General features: G+C 40.4%; 1 protein-coding gene across 4 annotated transcripts in view; it reads right to left on the bottom strand.

Annotated features, from left to right (window-relative positions):
• ZNF410 (zinc finger protein 410) overlaps positions 1 to 13,990 on the bottom strand; it is a 38,212-nt gene extending 24,222 nt beyond the window's left edge. For 2 of the 4 annotated variants that reach the window (XR_008550386.1, XM_037503697.2), the window contains exons 1-3: positions 13,881 to 13,960; positions 2,030 to 2,211; positions 1,299 to 1,434 (exon numbers count right to left, since the gene is read on the bottom strand). Coding sequence is in view for 3 of the 4 variants with exons in the window: in XM_037503697.2 (XP_037359594.1) it covers positions 1,299 to 1,434; positions 2,030 to 2,062 (169 nt within the window). In the remaining variant the exon portion in view is untranslated. Of the gene's footprint in view, positions 1 to 1,298; positions 1,435 to 2,029; positions 2,212 to 4,060; positions 4,080 to 13,880 lie in introns of those variants that run through there. The other 2 variants (XM_037503698.1, XM_054691568.1) reach the window with 2 other exon arrangements.
• Positions 13,991 to 14,270: the final 280 nt, after the last annotated feature.

Raw genomic sequence — 14,270 nt, 5'->3', positions numbered from 1 at the left:
AAATAAATCTTAAAAAAAAAAAACTAAAAGTAGTGCAGAAAAGAAAATTGATGTTCTTGTTCCTGTTTTTACCTACTTTATTATTGCTAAAGCATTTATGCAATAAATTAAAATTATGTGGCAGAAATTTGGAAAAATCTAATGAAAATCAAAATTTATCAGCACATGGAAATTTTTACATATTGAAAATCCTTAAGTATTTGCAAAGATTCCCAACATACCAATAGAAAAATAAAAGTTGAAAAATGAAATGTGAAAAAACTAGGAGGTAGATTGGTAAATCTTAAGTCAACATCGATTGGTTGAATATATCCACCCTTTGGGAATCTTTAAACACTGAAAAAGATTTTAATGTCACTTCAAAAATGAAAAAAAGAACATCACCACAAGATGGTAACCAGAAGACTTTATAACAGACAAGTTGTCACTAGATTAATTTTGCCCCTCCTGATTTAACATTAGTATTTCAAATTTTAAAACAAAGATAATAAAGACTTCTTTGCATCCCAAAATAATGTTCTCCTTGCTAACAATCAAGTGATAGGATTTCTCTCTTCACATACAAAGCAAATCTCACTGCCAGTGCTCAGCATTCTATGTCCTTTTCTCTCTCCTGGAGCCTTTCTGTCTGCAGCTTCTCTAATTGGCTCTTACCTCTTAGCGTCAACACAACCCTGAAATATTTCTGATCTTAAAAGAATTCTTCTGTCTACCTTACTTTTCCTTTCCATAGCAGGAGAGCCTACAGAAAACATATTAGAATATATTAGCCATTAGGAAATATAAAATATTTCTCAACTATCCTTACTTTGCATTGACTTAAATTTAAACCCACTGCACCTTGGTTTTCTACTGTCAGGAAAAGATTCTACCAGGTCAACAATGGCATTATTGACCCTGTATCACTGTGATGGTCCCCAAAAATCAGATCTCCTAGGAACATTTGACATACTATTCCCTTGGGCTCCATGCCTGCCATGCCTATACGCTATGCCAACATTCTTTCTACTATTATAGCCTTTCCTTCTTCCCTCCTTCACAGGCTCTCCTGCCTTATCCAGTACTCTGAATAGCGAGTTTAGAGCTGCCTTGGCCTTCTTTTCTTCTCACTCACACTCTATGGGTTTTTATTCTTAAGGCTTACGCTATCAAAGTCCTGATAATTCCCCTATGCTTTTTCTCCCTGATTCTTAATTTTTAGAGCTTCCAACAAAGAAAGTCAGTTACCCCATTTACCAGTATGACAGAGTAGGAAAAACACTTAGGATTCATTTATCTTTAGTGACTTCAATTTTTACCTGGTAACATTAGCCGACTGCATTCTGAGGCCTCAGTCACTGGAAGGAGGGACAAGCAAGTAATGTCTTTAGCTTCTGATTCTACGAGCCCCTGTCCCAAAGGGATGGATGTATTCTGAACAAACTGTACCAGGAGCTGGAAGGAAAAGGGGGGGAGAGAGAGTAAAGCAACACTGAAATTACAGGTTGTTAGGAATGGCTCTAAACCTCTGAATTCACCAAAACATGATGATGTCATTTAATTAAGGCTTCCATTGTTCACTAGTTTCAGCCACATTTATGGAAAAACTAGATTAATTACAAAATAATATTTAGAGATTTTTAATCCTCACTGTAACTCAGTATGATTAAAAATGCATTGTCTAAGGTCACGTGGCTCATTAGGCGGCATTTCAGTCTTCCATCTTAAATAATCTGATTCTATTACTTTTCCACTACCCAACAAAGATGTACTAAAATTAAAATAAGAAAAATGAATAAAAGTGTTAAATTCCTAAATACATTTAGAAAGAAAATCAGATATATATAAAATAACTTGTGTTAGTAAATGTTTACACATATATACATACAATAAAATCTGTCATTATGAAATTGCCTAGAAGTGTAATTTTTACAAAGCCTAAATATTTACTATCTGACCCATTACGAAAAAATGTGCAGCCAGCCAAACTAAGGACAAACTTGGAATACAAACCTACCAAAAGAAAAGGCAACAAGCTGATTGGGCTCACCTCTGGTTTGGATTCTAACTCATCTGATAACATTGATTCAGCTTCCAAATCTTGTAGCTGTTCCGGGTACAGGTTAAAAATTTAATTCAGAGTCAGTAACACCTTCCTGTTACGCTCATATTCCTCTAGGAAATGCTATGGCTTTCCTAAAAGATGTTTGCTTGGTGGGTTATCAATTTAGCCTAAAATAGGAAAAAAAGAGAATTAAGAGCAGAGAAAAAAATGTAGCTAAACAAAGCCATTTCTGTACATATCTAAAAATCACAACAAGCAAGCAAATGAAGATTCAGCCCAAAACATTTGTTTTAAAAATAGAACAAGCCCTATAGGTATCAAAACTCATAAAAAGTTATACTTTGATACAGATTTTCTACTTTTAGTAATCTAAGAATTTATTTTTTTAATTATAAATTTTATTTTTATATTCCCCACACAATTGCGACCCCCTAATTTTGACCCCAATCCCTCCCCTCCCCGTTCCCCACCCCCCACAGAGTGTCTCTGGTTCATAGTTGTTTGTTAATTTTGATTTTTACTTTCTTATAGTTATTCTTTTTCCTGGTCCCTTATTTAAGTTTTCTAGATTCCTGCTATGAGTGAGACCATCCGGTATGTTTCTTTTTTCTTTCTGGCTTATTTCGCTGAGCATGATCCCTTCCAGCTCCATCCATGTTGCTGCAAATTGCATGTGTTTATCTTTTTTGAATGCTGAGTAATATTCCATGGTGTATATGAACCACATCTTCTTGATCCAGTCATCTATTTTTGGGCATTTGGGTTGTTTCCAAAGCTTAGCTATTGTAAACAGTGCTGCTATAAACATAGGGGTGCAGGTGCTCTTTGGAAATGATGTTTCTGTATCCTTTGGGTAAATACTTAGTAGTGGAATTGCTGGATCATATGGAAGCTCTGGCCCAATAATCTAAGAATTTAAATGTGGAAAACATAGTAGGTCCAAAGAACTTCATCTATCATCTGTGATGACAAATAAAAGCAAGCAACATATAAATATACATATATATATGCAACAACTAGGGAACTGTTGATTAAATTGTGGCATTGTCACTTTGAGATCTACATATGAAAACAATGCGTAACAAAGAAAACTATAAATGGCATGTTAAATGACAAAAACTAAGTATAAATTTATAAACTTGTTAGTATTAAAACTAGTCAATGTCGATGGTAAAAAATTATTTTAATAAAAATAGCTAAGGTATGCATAGGAAAAGGCAAGTGGAAATTCACACAGCTATGATAGTATCAATCTTAAATGGCAGACTGATATGACCTCTTTTTCATTTCTCAATTTCCTAAATTTTCTACAGGGTAGTTATACAGTTAGTAAAAATGTCAAGTGTTTCCTAAAGTAGTATTCTCAGAACCCCTGAGATCTACTTATGCAGCTGTTTTTCCCACATAATTTAAATTCTTACTTTCTTAGAGCTTCCCCCCACCCCCAGATTGCTGAGGAGTCCACTTTATCTTGCACAATTGTTGTTAAAATTGGTGCATTATTTTATACAAAGTAATCATACAGTGTAAAATGAACCCAAGACGGGAGTTTTCAATTAATATCAAGATAGAGTGGGAATCAAACTAAGATATACTTACTCTATAAAAAGAGTATTTAGAAGTACCCCAATAAATGTTTATTGTCCTGTTGGTTCCTTCCTCTTACTACTTTGGGAATAATTTACAAGATGTAAATGAAAGTGCTACTTTTACGTTTCCCACATAACTTATCATAAATTCATTCTAATGTTTTGTTTCACATTATTTTCTTATTCAAGCACTATAATAACTCAATGTAGTTTATCCATTCTTCATTTTACAGAGAAAGGAACCAAGGATCAGTAATAACTTGCCCAAGTTATGAAGTTGCAAAGTCAGGACTCCCACCCATAGGACTCCCACCTAGGTTGGCATAAAAAGCTGGCATGAACAGTTGCCAGGAAGAGTGATTAAGTGTCTCAAAATTTGATCCTGAATCACCAGTTAAAGATTCTCTTTTCCCCAATTCCAGCTCACCTCAAAAAGCTAAGAAAATGCCTGCTGCTCCCCTCAGCAGTGTCTTCCATCCATCTGCCTGTTCTGCTCCCCACTCTGTCTCTGGTGAATTCTCTCACCCTCCCATGCCTCTGGCCTGTACCCCAGTTCCTGTATAAATAAATAAATCTTTAAAAAAAATATGAAGGTTTGAAAAAAAGGAAAGAAAGAAACTAGACAACTATAGCATCCTGTGACTGTAAAGCTGGGGAGATCCCAACTGGTCTGAGGTCACGGGATTTCATCTTAGTCCCCCTTTCAAAGATACCCTGAAAAACCTCAACAAAATGGTTCAATTTCCTGGCCCCTCCCCCCAAAAAAGAAGAAAAAACAAATTAGACAACAATTTACTGTCCTTTACATTTGTTATATTTCTTAGAAATTAATGGTGCTGGCTCCAGGGATAAGTGTCTGTTATCCATACCTAATAAAAAATGGAAAAAAAGGAACCATTTGAATATGTACACTGAAAAAGTGAAAAAATCAGATATATAAGATCTCAGATATTTTTGCAAAGCTGTAATAACAACTTAGAGGTGAATGTGTCATCTCTCTTCTAATTTAAGAGCTACCTCTAGATCACCATTTCTCAAGTATTAGTGGTTATCATCTATGACATCTTTTAAAATATTTTAATGTTTTTATTTCAGTGATAACCTTAAAATCAATATAAGCATTTTCTGGAATAAATGAGAATCTATATTATCGCTGAATATGGCAATTCAAGTTTGGTACCCAACTTATATGCTATATGAACAAGAAGAGTAAGATGCAGAATAGGCAGGCTGATATCAAAAGACTACTGAGGCACATTCAGTACTATATCAAGTGTGCTGTGTAGATCTCATTTTTAACACTGGACAGAAGTATGATGACAAATTTGCAATTAAATTTGTTTGTATTCAAATTCCAGTGACCCATTTAACAGATTTCAAAAACTGTAATGTAAAAAATTTATTTTCATTTTTTGAAAGTAGTTTAAGTTGCATTTATGATTGTAAAACTTTGGGGCAATTATTTTATATGTTACTGTTTTATTGACACATCTAATCAGCAGCTTATAGGAAGAGCCTCCTCTTCCATTTATTTCCTTTGTGGCAAACCAATCTAAACCAACTTGGCTGCCCCCAATTAGGTAAATATTGGTAGCTTCAATAGTTAAGAGTTTGGCACAGAGGCAAGGAACCATGAAAGACATGATGTTAAATATGATAGCTTTTATGTTATATATAATATAGATTACATATTTTTAAAACTTCACTCATCCTTGTATAATTAAATTACTGGCAAATTTGTTTTGATTTTATAGTGATTTTAGAAGCACAGGGGTTCAGCACAGATAAAGAATACCTAGCTTTGGGCCTCCTTGGTGGCCCGAGGTGTTAAATCTCAGCATTATCACACTACCACTCCTGCCACCTGAGTTCGATACCCAGCCAAGGAGTTAAAGCACATATGTTACAGCAGACCTTTCTTGTCTCACCCACTGCTCCCCTCGGCAGTGTATTTCAGTAGACCCGCCTGTTCTGCTCCCCACTCTCTCTGGTGAATCTTCTCACCCCCACCTCCCTGCACCTCTGGCCCGTGTTCCAGTTCTTGTATGCATAAACAAATAAATCTTAAAAACATACCTAGTTTGGGCCTCCCTGGTGGCGCAAGGGGTTGAAACAGCGCACTATGAAGCAATCTGCAGCCTCTGCAGCACGAATTAGATCCCTGGCCAGGCAGGGAGCAACCCACACGGTGCAGCAGACCTCTCCTGACTCGCCCGCTGCTCCCCTCAGCAGTGAACTTCAGTCAATCTGCTTGTTCTGTTCCCCACTCTGTCTCTGGTGAATCCTCTCACCCCCCACCCCCCTGCCACATCTCTGGCCTGTACCCCAGCTCTTGTATGCATAAATAAATAAATCTTAAAAAAAAAATCTAGCTTTATGTTTGAGTATATTTAGAGTAATTGTAACAAAAACAACCTGCCAGAATTGGCAGATGAAGGAGGGTTGTCTAATGCAATGTTTTTTCCTTTAAATGCAATTTACTGACACTAGAATGAAAGAACTGCTCTTACTCACAGGGAAGCTATTTTGAGTAATTATGGGTCTCAGAGGAAATTTCTTCCCAGTCTTTCTCATGCTATTAATTAAGAGATTAGAAATGCAATGGACAGACAAGTCACCTACATCACCCTAACTTCATAATGTGGGTAATAATATTTATTTGTTCATTTTTATTTTGTGTATCCGGCTGGTGCACAGGCAAAATATATATCCTTTTTTTTTCTTTTTCTAGTGTCTTATTTTTTTTTTTGATATATCCATATTTCCTTTTAAGTTGAAAAATTACTAATGATTTGGCATAAGTAAGGATCTCGGCACTAGATAAGGCGTCAGTAACAAAACAAACTGATCACAGAAAGCCAGGGTTGACCTAAGTAATATTGTTCAGACCCTTTCTTCTACTACTGTTGGCAATAACTAAATTTTACTGTGTACACAGGTTCCATGAAGTCATCAAAGAATATCAGACTGCTTAAAGAAAACAATCATGATTCTGAGCTTATTTCCTAGAAATCCATTGACCCTGACACTGATATTATTAAATATTATCACATAATGTAGAAGTTTAAAAAAAAAAATGCAAGCAGGCCTCTTCGGTGGTGCAGCGATTGAGTGCTGGGCTGCGAAGCTGCCAGCGGCCTCTGCAGCGCCAGTTCAATCCCGGGCCGCCTGCGAGGGTCCCACATGGCGTGCAGACCTCTCCTGACGCGCCCGCTTCTCCCCCCAGCAATGTACTTCCTCAGTCTGCCTGTTCTGCTCCCCGCTCTGGCTCTGGTGAATTCTCTCACCCTCCCACGCTTCTGACTATACCCTGATTCTTGTATAAATAAACCTTTAAAAAAAAAAAAAAATGGGGCCTCCCCTGTGGCCCAGCGGTTGAGCGCTGGGTTGCAAAGCTGCCCGCGGCCTCTGCAGCGCCGGTTCGATCCCCGGCTGCTCCCCGGCCACAGGAGGAGGGTCCCACATGGCGCGCAGACCTCTCCTGCCGCCCGCTGCTCCCCTCAGCAGTGTACTTCGGTCCTTCTGCCTGCTCTGCTCCCCGCTCTGGCTTTGGTGAATTCTCTCACCCTCCCGCGCTTCTGACTGTACCCAGTGCTTGTAAAAAAAAACAAACAAACAAAAAAAAACCAAACAAACAAACAAACAAACCAAAAAAAAAATGCAGGGCCTCCCCGGTGGCGCAGCGGTTGAGCGCTGGGTTGCGAAGCTGCCCGCAGCCTCTGCAGCACTGGTTCGATCCCCAGCTGCTCCCCGGCCACCGGAGGAGGGTCCCACATGGCGCACGGACCTCTCTTGTCGCCTGTTGCTCCCCTCAGCAGTGTACTTCGGTCCTTCTGCCTGCTCTGCTCCCCTCTCTGGCTCTGGTGAATTCTCTCACCCTCCCGCGCTTCTGACTGTACCCAGTGCTTGTATAAATAAATAAAAACTTATTAATTAATTAATTTTTTAAAATGCAAGCAATACAAATCTTTATAATAAAACAAAGTTTGAAAGGTCTGGGAAATAAGTAATGAGAGAACTCATATGAATAGCAAAGCAGATTTAAGACAATAGCAATCTCTCTGACCAGGACTATCCTGAGTACAACTCTCCCTCTGTTTTTGCCAAATAAACATACTCTGGGAGCTGAAGTTTGACAAACTTCACTGTTTTTCTGCAGTAATACTAAGTAGCTGAACAAGTAAAATAAAGAAGCTGAGATTTTTTTTTTTTTTTTTTTGAAAATTCAAAGTCCCTAAAGCAGGAATCTAAATTTTGCAGAACTTGGTTTAGATCTGGGCAAGTTACTCACCTTTTTGATCAACCTATCTGAAATATAAAAATCAAATATATCTACTTTAGGAATACTTAAACATTAGTCAATAGAATTATAAAATTCTTCAGAAACGAAGTTCTGCATAAATGCTAAAGAATAAATCTTTCAATGTTTATTAGTACACTACAAAAGTGTACCTTTATTTACTCACAATAAGATACATTTTACATCGTAACCCAGAGAAGGAAATATTACACATAGACACACACAAGTGATATTTTCCCTAAACAATACTAACCTCATGCACTGATTGCTTTTTAAAAACCACTAAGTTATCGGGCCTCCCTGGTGGCGCAGCAGTTGAGCGCTGGGTTGCAAAGCTGCCTGCAGCCTCTGCAGCACTGGTTCGATCCCCGGCCACCAGGAGAGGGTCCCACATGGCGCGCAGACCTCTCCTGCCGCCCACTGCTTCCCTCAGCAGTGTATTTCGTCACTCTGCCTGCTCTGCTCTCCCCTCTGGCTCTGGAGAATTCTCTCATCCTCCCATGCTTCTGACTGTACCCAGTGCTTGTATAAATAAATAAATAAATTTAAAAAAAAAAAAAAACACTAAGTTATCTCACAAACTACTAACAGTTATGTTGCACAGATTGAAAAATATTATTAAAATACCTATAAAAGCCTAAAATACACACATTAAACACGGAATCAGCCATAAAATGTAAAGTCATTGACATCAGCCTTCTGAAACTATAAATTACAACCAACTAGCGATTATCATTGACAAGAGTCTTGGTGAAGCTGGGATTACTTGAATCCTGTTCTTAAGCCTTCCCTGTGAGGTCTACAAAAAGGATTACTACACACTAAACAATGACTAGCAAGGAAAGAAAAGCACTCCTTATAATCTTTTTTTTTAAGATTTATTTATTTATACAAGAACCGGGGGTACAGTCCAGATGCGCGGGAGGGTGAGAGGATTCACCAGAGACAGAGCGGGGAACAGAATAGGCAGACTGACAAAATATACTGCTGAGGGGAGCAGCGGGCTAGACAGGAGAGGTCTGCCGCGCCATGTGGGATTCTCGCAAGCCAGCCAGGATCAAACCGGAGCTGCAGAGGCTTCGGACAGCTTCACAGTGCGGTGCTCAACTGCCTGCGCCACCAGGGAGGCCCACTCCTTATAATCTTAAGAGCCCCAAACCCAAAGTGGAACTCACACTAGATAGGAATTATAAGTGATACTATTTCCATAAGAAAGAAATGGCCTAAAAACAATGCAGGTAACATGGGAAAATACTGGGAGGAAAAAAACAACGCAAAGTAAACCACACAAGCAACAGAACTTCTACAAGTCTCTTGCCTCAATCCTGAGGACCATACAGAAGGAAGTGTGTCCCAAAAGAACAGGCTACCAGGGGTTTTCCTTACTCTGCCTCAAGAAACAGACTATCATTGTGTCAACTTCTAAAAACAAAGTAATTCCACTCAAGAAAACAAACCCAAATTACTAGTACTGAGCTGTAGGGAGGTAGACAATGCATTGACCTTGAACCAGTTGTGGAAAGGAAGGGGGGGATGGTGAAAATAGAAGTCCAGTCTGACAATGTGCCAAATGGCTTCAGCAACCTCCATCTCTTTGCTGCTGACCACAGATATAGAACCAAACTAGTAATGTTTAAAAAATGATAACAAAATTCTGCTATTAGTAAATTACGAATACCAAAAATAATTTTTAAAAGAGCAATTTATATTTTGGTATATAATAGTACCGCTAGGAACAGAAAAAGTAGGTAACTTTTTATATCATGCCTAGCATGATATAAAATTGACTTGATTAAATTCTAATGATAAAGTGGTAAAAAATAATGATGAAAGAAATTTGGAATACAGAATCGTGAAGTCAGAATGAATCTCAGAAACCTTAGGATTCATCCTAGGCCTTTCCTTTTCTCTTCCCAGGCATCATCTGGGGGCATGCCATTCCCACAACCCCATTTTTATCCCCTTTTCTCTGCAATCTTTCAGAGTCAAACTTAAGACAGTTGTTTTTCATTTTCTCATCTCGATTACTATCCAACCACATCACTAAACCAAAATCTCTTTGTAAGGTTGCCAATGATCTTTCCTTTATATGTTGCCAAATTCAATGGACACTTCACTGTCCTTGTCTCACCTGACCTTTGCGGTGGACAACTATTATTTCTGATAGTACCACATTTTTTTCTTCTGCTTGGGAGGCAGGATCCGTATTTTGTTTGGGGAGCTATTCTTCCTCTACTGGACACCACTGGATACTGTCTTCCTGGGAATGCAGATTAGGTGTTCTTTTAATGTTGATCACTTCACCCATATTGAACTAATCAGTCACTTTTCCTCAGAACAAGAATCCTTAAGAATTAACCAAGGCGGGGCATCCCTGGTGGGGCAAGGGATTAAGCACGGCACTATTAAGCACCGCAGTCTCTGTAGCATGAGTTCGATCCCAGGGAGCAACTCACATGGTGCAACAGACCTCTCTTGTCTCACCCATGCTCCCCTCATTAGTGTATTTCAGTAGATCTGCCTGTTCTGTTCCCCACTTTGTCTCTGGTGAATTCTCTCACCCCCCACACCTCTGGCCTGTACCCCAGCTCTTGTACGCATAAAATAAATAAATTTTAAAAAAATAAAAGAAGTAACCAAGGGCTGAAAACTAACTAGCACAACAGCCCATTCATTCCAGTAATGCAGTTACCAGCCATCCCCCTTCACCACCAGGGATGCTTTGATTCGTCTTTTATCAAGCCAGTACTTCAGCATTTCCTTTGATCCTGTGAGCTGTTCACAGTCCTGTTATAAATTCTTCTTCTCAGGTAAATTGGTCACCAGCTACCAAACAGTCATAACTGGTATTCTCTCTCAGAAGCAGTGCCCCTTCAGCAAACACTTTATTCTCCTCCTTTCCAAAATACAAATCCTTTATTTTACTCCTATTTCATTGGCCATTCTTCCAGTCTGCTTTATCAACTTCTACACTGCCTCCTCCACTCAGTTTCTAAACACTAATGTTCTCAGAATGATATGCAGGCCCATCCAATGTGAACTCACAGCTTTAAATGATATGGTTTCCTTTTTTTTTTTTAATCTGTAGCCCAGTTATCCCCGCCTGAGCTGCAGACTTGTATATGCAATTGCTTACTTGACATCGCTACTTAATATTTTAACTTGGTATCTCATATTTAACAGGCTGAAAATAAATTCTCTCCAAGCCTGTTTCCCATCATTCCCCCCTCATCACAACCTTCCATTCAAGACAGGGGCATCATTCACCAGATTTAGGAGTCATTTTTATTACTTTCTTTCCTTTGTTTTCAATATTTAATCCAGCTGCAAGTTCTATTGATTCTATCACCAAGAGCACGAGCAAATCTGCCTACTTCTCTCTTAGGCCACCAACATTCTCCAGGTCACCGACAATTCTTGCCCTAGAATAAAGTTACTGCCCCCTGGCTGGTCTTTCTGCCTCCCTCCATTCTATTCTCTTCACTACAGTGAATATTATCTAGACAAAATCCAAACTCCTTATCCTGGCCTGTAAGAACGTTTATGATCCATTTCTGCCTCTCCAACCAGTTAAGTCATTCTTCCTTACTTACCAAGTTACAGCCAGATGAACCTCCCTTAGTTCCTTGAACACATTAACTTCTTGCCAATGTTAGGGATTTGCATATATCATTTCCTCTAGCTAGGAATGTTTTCACCTGCCTCTTCCATTGGCCAGGGTTCAATTTAACTATCAAACCAGAAAGGCTTTCTTTCCCTGATGACCGTATCAAAGTTTTCATATAGTGTTTTTTTTTTTTTTTTGGGGGGGGAGGGGGTAAGGTGGGGTGTCTGGCTACCCTCTAAACTGTAAGTTCCATAAACAAGGCAGGAACCATGCCTGACAACTGTAAATAATTCGTAAGGAATTTAGGTCTTCAAGAGTCATTTCTGATACTGTGAAACTCTAAGGTTGTATTTACTATGAGCTTAAAGGGTTTCCAAACAAGTTTCCTTTTAAGTACCTCATAGACACTGGTATAATGAATAAATGACACTGCAAATGATATGCAAATTTTGGGCACTATTCCTGACCTTTCTTCTAAAAGCCAAGCTTTCATTTCTGATTGCTGTGTCTCTCCACATGAATATGCAATACCACCTCAAACCTAACAATGTCCAAAATCCAGAGTATCATCTCCCCCATCAAACCTGTTCTTCTTCCTGTATATTCAATTATTGCCCAGTCTTCCTCCCACTCAGTTGCAAATTCTAGATCTTTAATAATCTCATCCTCCACATTTAATAATCCCACAGGTTCTAATTCCCCCAGATTTATCCCTACTGTAATGCTTAGGTTTCTCAATATATTGCAAGTACATAATAAAATTAGGCTTCCAAGTAGTCATCTTGACCTTAAAATTCCCCTATCCAATCTACTGCCACTCCAGTTATCTTTCCAAAACAGAAATGCTTATGTCACTCCCCTTAGTCAAAGTTCAGTGCCTCAGAACAAGCCAAATCCCTAAGGATGGCATTTCAAATATTCTACACTATGTCCTCAAATTCCCTTCCATTTGCAGAATCCACTACATTCCTCAATGAAATCTTTACTCCAATCCACACTGGACTGGCTTTTAAAGGAACACAACCAACCTATTTCAGTGCTCCAGGTGTTTGCTTGGCATAGTTCTTCAAGATGAAATAAATCCCCCCCAATCACAAGTTATCTTGTGAACTTCTTTCCAGTCTTTAATATCTAAGTCAAGCCATTTCCTTCTTGAAAACTCGCTAATACTATGCCTCTAGTCAGAACAAATCTGTCCTTCTCTTGGTGTTCTCACAACACAGCTCAACCTCTCCTCAGCAATAATTTCATCCTGCTTTGGGTAACATTGTCTTATGCCTATTTTCTCACTGATTAAGGTTCATGAGTTCATCATCTTTCATTCACATTGCACATTGCCTTGCACAAACTAAGCATCCTGGAAATAGCTGCTGAATAGATAAACCCCTTCTTTTTTGGGGAAGGAGACAAAAGCTAGAGATTAAGTTATTTACTAAAAATTAGACATCAAATTAGATGCAACTTTAAACTAGAACCCAGATTTTCTAACTGCAATTTTGGTTAACTTTACTCTGTCCCACAGTAATATAACACAAGAATTTCTCACTCCCTAAACAACAAAATGACCCTGGACTTAATTTCAAAATGTTTATTCTCTTTGCAAATATGCTGCGTTGACTTTTGTGTGAATTTATGAGAGTATGAAAATTTAAGTGCCTATAATATTTAATTTTCAAACGGTACATAAATGCCTTGCACAGCCTCAGAAGTGGAAAAAACTTTAATAAACTAATTGGATTCTTTTCTCTGAAGAAACTTCGGAGGAAAAAGTCAACTTGCAAAATGCATACAGGCGGCACTCAGCCCACACCCCTGCCCTGAAATGACAGGCGAAGGAGAACCGGCGCCCAGTCTCTCAGAGTCGGCAGCCTTCCTTCTTCTAGACCCAGAAAGTGAGTGTATGTATGACAGCAGAGAACAGCTTTGAGATCTCCGTGGCAGAGTTCCCCTGGCCTCCAATTTCCCCCATAACAACGGCCGTAGTGTAAGACCCCAAGGCCTCAAGGTCCGCCGGCAGGCCCGGGTGCAATCCGGGAGGTCCCCGCCCAGGGGACTCGAGGACTCGGGCTTTCTCAAAACGGTCTTATTGCTGTGAAGCAAACCAAGGAGAGAAGCTGTCACATCGGCCCCAGGATGCAACGAGGGGAAGGGGCCTAAGCCGTGGGACCTCGGACCGGGCGCTCCAGGGCCCGCCGGATCCGAGGGGGGGGGTAAGGGGGGCGGTTTCCTAGTCCTCTCCCGGGCAAACTCGGCCCGAGCCCCCGAGGAGGCAGTACTGGCCCCCTCCCTTTCAGGGGCCACCTACCCCTGCCGCTGTGGCCTGGCCCACCCGGCGCTCACCTGCCCGTCCCGCGTAGCCCGGCGTCCAGCAGTCGGTCCCGAATTCCGTCCACACACGGCGTCTTCCGGCTCCCGCCGGAAGCAGCGCGAGCGCGGGACAGGAAGTTTGGACCCCACCCCCACCGCACCCCCACCCCCCACGCGCGCACCCACTCGCCCCGCTGTGGGCTGGGCGGCTGCCGCTGTGCCCGGGTCCGGCCGGGAAGGTCGCCGGCCTCCTGGGGCCCGCAGCGCAGGGCTCGCCCGGGGCGGGAGGGAGCCGGGGTCACCTGCCTAACATTCATTTTCTCTCGGCCTTCGCGGCTCCGAGGTCCGCGGAGTCAGAAAACAGGGTCAGTGAATTCGAGCTATGACGTCACTACTCTGCAGCCGTGCTGGGGTCGTTTTTCC

Source organism: Talpa occidentalis, unplaced genomic scaffold, assembly GCF_014898055.3.
Source record: "Talpa occidentalis isolate TD23 unplaced genomic scaffold, MPIMG_talOcc4v2.1 talOcc4.11, whole genome shotgun sequence".
Taxonomy (NCBI): Eukaryota; Metazoa; Chordata; class Mammalia; order Eulipotyphla; family Talpidae; genus Talpa; species Talpa occidentalis.
The sequence above is the reverse complement of the archived record's forward strand: the minus strand, read 5'-3'. Positions and strand labels throughout refer to the sequence as shown.